The following is a 2,465-nucleotide window of genomic DNA, read 5'->3' on the forward strand; positions in this document are numbered from 1 at the left end:
TGGGGATCAGAGGACAACTCAGGGTATCAGTTCACACCTTCCACCTTGTTTGAGAGAGGATCTTATCGTTTTACATTGCAGACACCAGACTAGCTAGCCAGCTCTTGAGATTGGGGATTCTCTTGACTGCCTCTTACTGCCGAAGGTGCATTGGGGTTACAGACACATGTGCTGCTTGGGGCTGGGGATATGAACACCAGTCATCAGGCTTGTGCAATAAGCACTTTCCTTTTTTTTATTTTTATTTATTTATATTTTTAAATAATTTTATTTATTTATTTATTTGAGAGTGACAGACACAGAGAGAAAGACAGATAAGAGGGAGAGAGAGAATGGGCAGCCAGGGCTTCCAGCCTCTGCAAACGAACTCCAGACGCATGCGCCCCATTGTGCATCTGGCTAACGTGGGACCTGGGGAACTGAGCCTCGAACCGGGGTCCTTAGGCTTCACAGGCAAGCGCTTGACCACTAAGCCATCTCTCCAGCCCCAATAAGCACTTTCAATCACTGAGCCACCTCCTTAACCCACAAAATCCTTAACAAAGTAAATTCACTATAGTGAGTAAATCTAAAATAAAAGCAGAAGTTATAGTTGTATATTTCACTTTGAATATTTATCACATTGTAATTTATAGGGGGAAAAATTAGAAATAATATAAAGTGGCTAGGTATATTATAGCACATCCCTACAGGAAATGTTATACAAGGGTGTAAAGTGAAATGTTGTGCAGGATACTTGAAAAGAACAGCTCTAGAGCTAACAAGTCCTATGAGTTTTCTTCTACTCCTTGTACCCTTTCAGTTTTGTTTCAACATCATCTCAAACCGAAGATAAATACAAAGACTCAGCTTCTATTTTTCGTCTATTTTCATTGTCCTGACCCAAAGCACCTTCACAGCTTTCTTCACGTCAGCGTTTCTCAGGGAGTAGATGACGGGGTTGAGGAGCGGGGTCACCACTGTGTAGAACACAGCTATCATCTTGTCTACAGGCAGGGTGGCAGACGGCCGCAGATAGATGAAGACACAGGGACCAAAGAACAGCACGACCACAGTGATGTGGGATCCACAGGTGGACAGGGCTTTGCGCCGCCCCTCAGAGCTCCGGGTCCTCAGATGGAGCAAGATGACCACATAGGACGCCAAGAGGACCGCAAAGCTGATCACAGATAGTGTCCCTCCATTGGCAACGATCAGCAGACCAATGAGGAAGGTGTCTGAGCAGGCAAGCTTCAGCACTGGAAGCAAGTCACAGAAATAATGGTCGATGACATTGGGGCCACAGAAGGGCAAGCGGAAGATGAGAAGGATCTGGGCAAGGGAGTGCGCGAAGCCTCCCGCCCATGCTACTCCCAGGAGAGCAGCACACAGCCGCCGGTTCATGATGCTAGTGTAGTGCAGCAGCTTGCAGATGGCCACGTAGCGGTCGTAGGCCATCGTGGTGAGCAGGAACGTCTCAGTGCCACCAAAGAAGTGCATGAAGAATAGCTGTGTCATGCAGCCCCGTGAAGATATGGTTTTCTTTTCAGCCAGCAGATCCCAGATGAGTTTGGGGGCTGTAGTAGAGGAGTAGCAGATCTCCACAAAGGACAGGCTACTGAGGAAGAAGTACATGGGGGATCCGAGGCTTCTGCTGGCCGCGACAGTGACCACCATGAGGAGATTCCCCAGCACAATGGCTGTGTACAAGAGCAGAAATATCACGAAGCAAACTCCCTGTGCTTCCCGACTGGAAGAAAGTCCCAGAAAAATGAACTCAGGCACATTGTTTATGTTAGCCATGACGGGTGTAATGTGTGTGATGAGATCTGAAATGATACAAAATACTTCTTAGGTTAGTTAGGTAAAAGGTCTGGTGTATCTGCTACATTTATGTGCACAATAGTGAAAGGTGAGTAGACTCCATGGGGAATGATCCAGATGGTCAGCTGAAGACTACTTCACTTTGTATGCAGAGGGGAAAGACTTACTAAAAACTGATGTTGGGGCTCCGTGACAGCTCAGCTGTTGAAGGTGCTTGCTGTACAAAAGGAGTTAAAATTTTCAGCACCCACGTGAAGATGGATGCAAAGTGCTGCATGGGCTTGTGATCCCAATGTGCCTATGGCAATGGGAGACAGAGGCTGAACCAGCAGAATCCCAAGGCCTGATGGTCAGTTATACTGGCCTTTCCAACAGCACAAGCAAGAGAGACCTTGTCTCAAGGTGGAAGAAGAGGACCACCACTCTAAGCTTGGCCTCTAACCTCCACATGTGTGCAGTGGCATGGAAATGCTTTCTCTACATAATAATAATAAAAGTACATCATGTTCCCTCAGGGATACTGAGGTTGCAGGACCGTGTTACTGTGTTGGATGTCTTTCTGGTACGTTTGAATGTTTTGAATAGTCTTTCCCTTGCAGCCTTCCTTCATTACGTGTCTTCTTGATTTGCTAAACCTTTTCACATATGCTATCAGCACTTTC

At 46.6% G+C, this 2,465-nt stretch overlaps 1 protein-coding gene across 1 annotated transcript; it reads right to left on the reverse strand.

Moving 5' to 3' along the window:
- Positions 1-852: 852 nt before the first annotated feature.
- Positions 853-1,782, reverse strand: LOC123463612 (olfactory receptor 4X2-like). Its single transcript, XM_045159864.1, has one exon. It carries the CDS (start codon positions 1,780-1,782, stop codon positions 853-855), a length of 930 nt encoding a protein of 309 aa, XP_045015799.1.
- Positions 1,783-2,465: the final 683 nt, after the last annotated feature.

The sequence above is a fragment of the Jaculus jaculus genome, chromosome 1 (genome assembly GCF_020740685.1).
Source record: "Jaculus jaculus isolate mJacJac1 chromosome 1, mJacJac1.mat.Y.cur, whole genome shotgun sequence".
In the NCBI taxonomy this organism is placed as follows: domain Eukaryota; kingdom Metazoa; phylum Chordata; class Mammalia; order Rodentia; family Dipodidae; genus Jaculus; species Jaculus jaculus.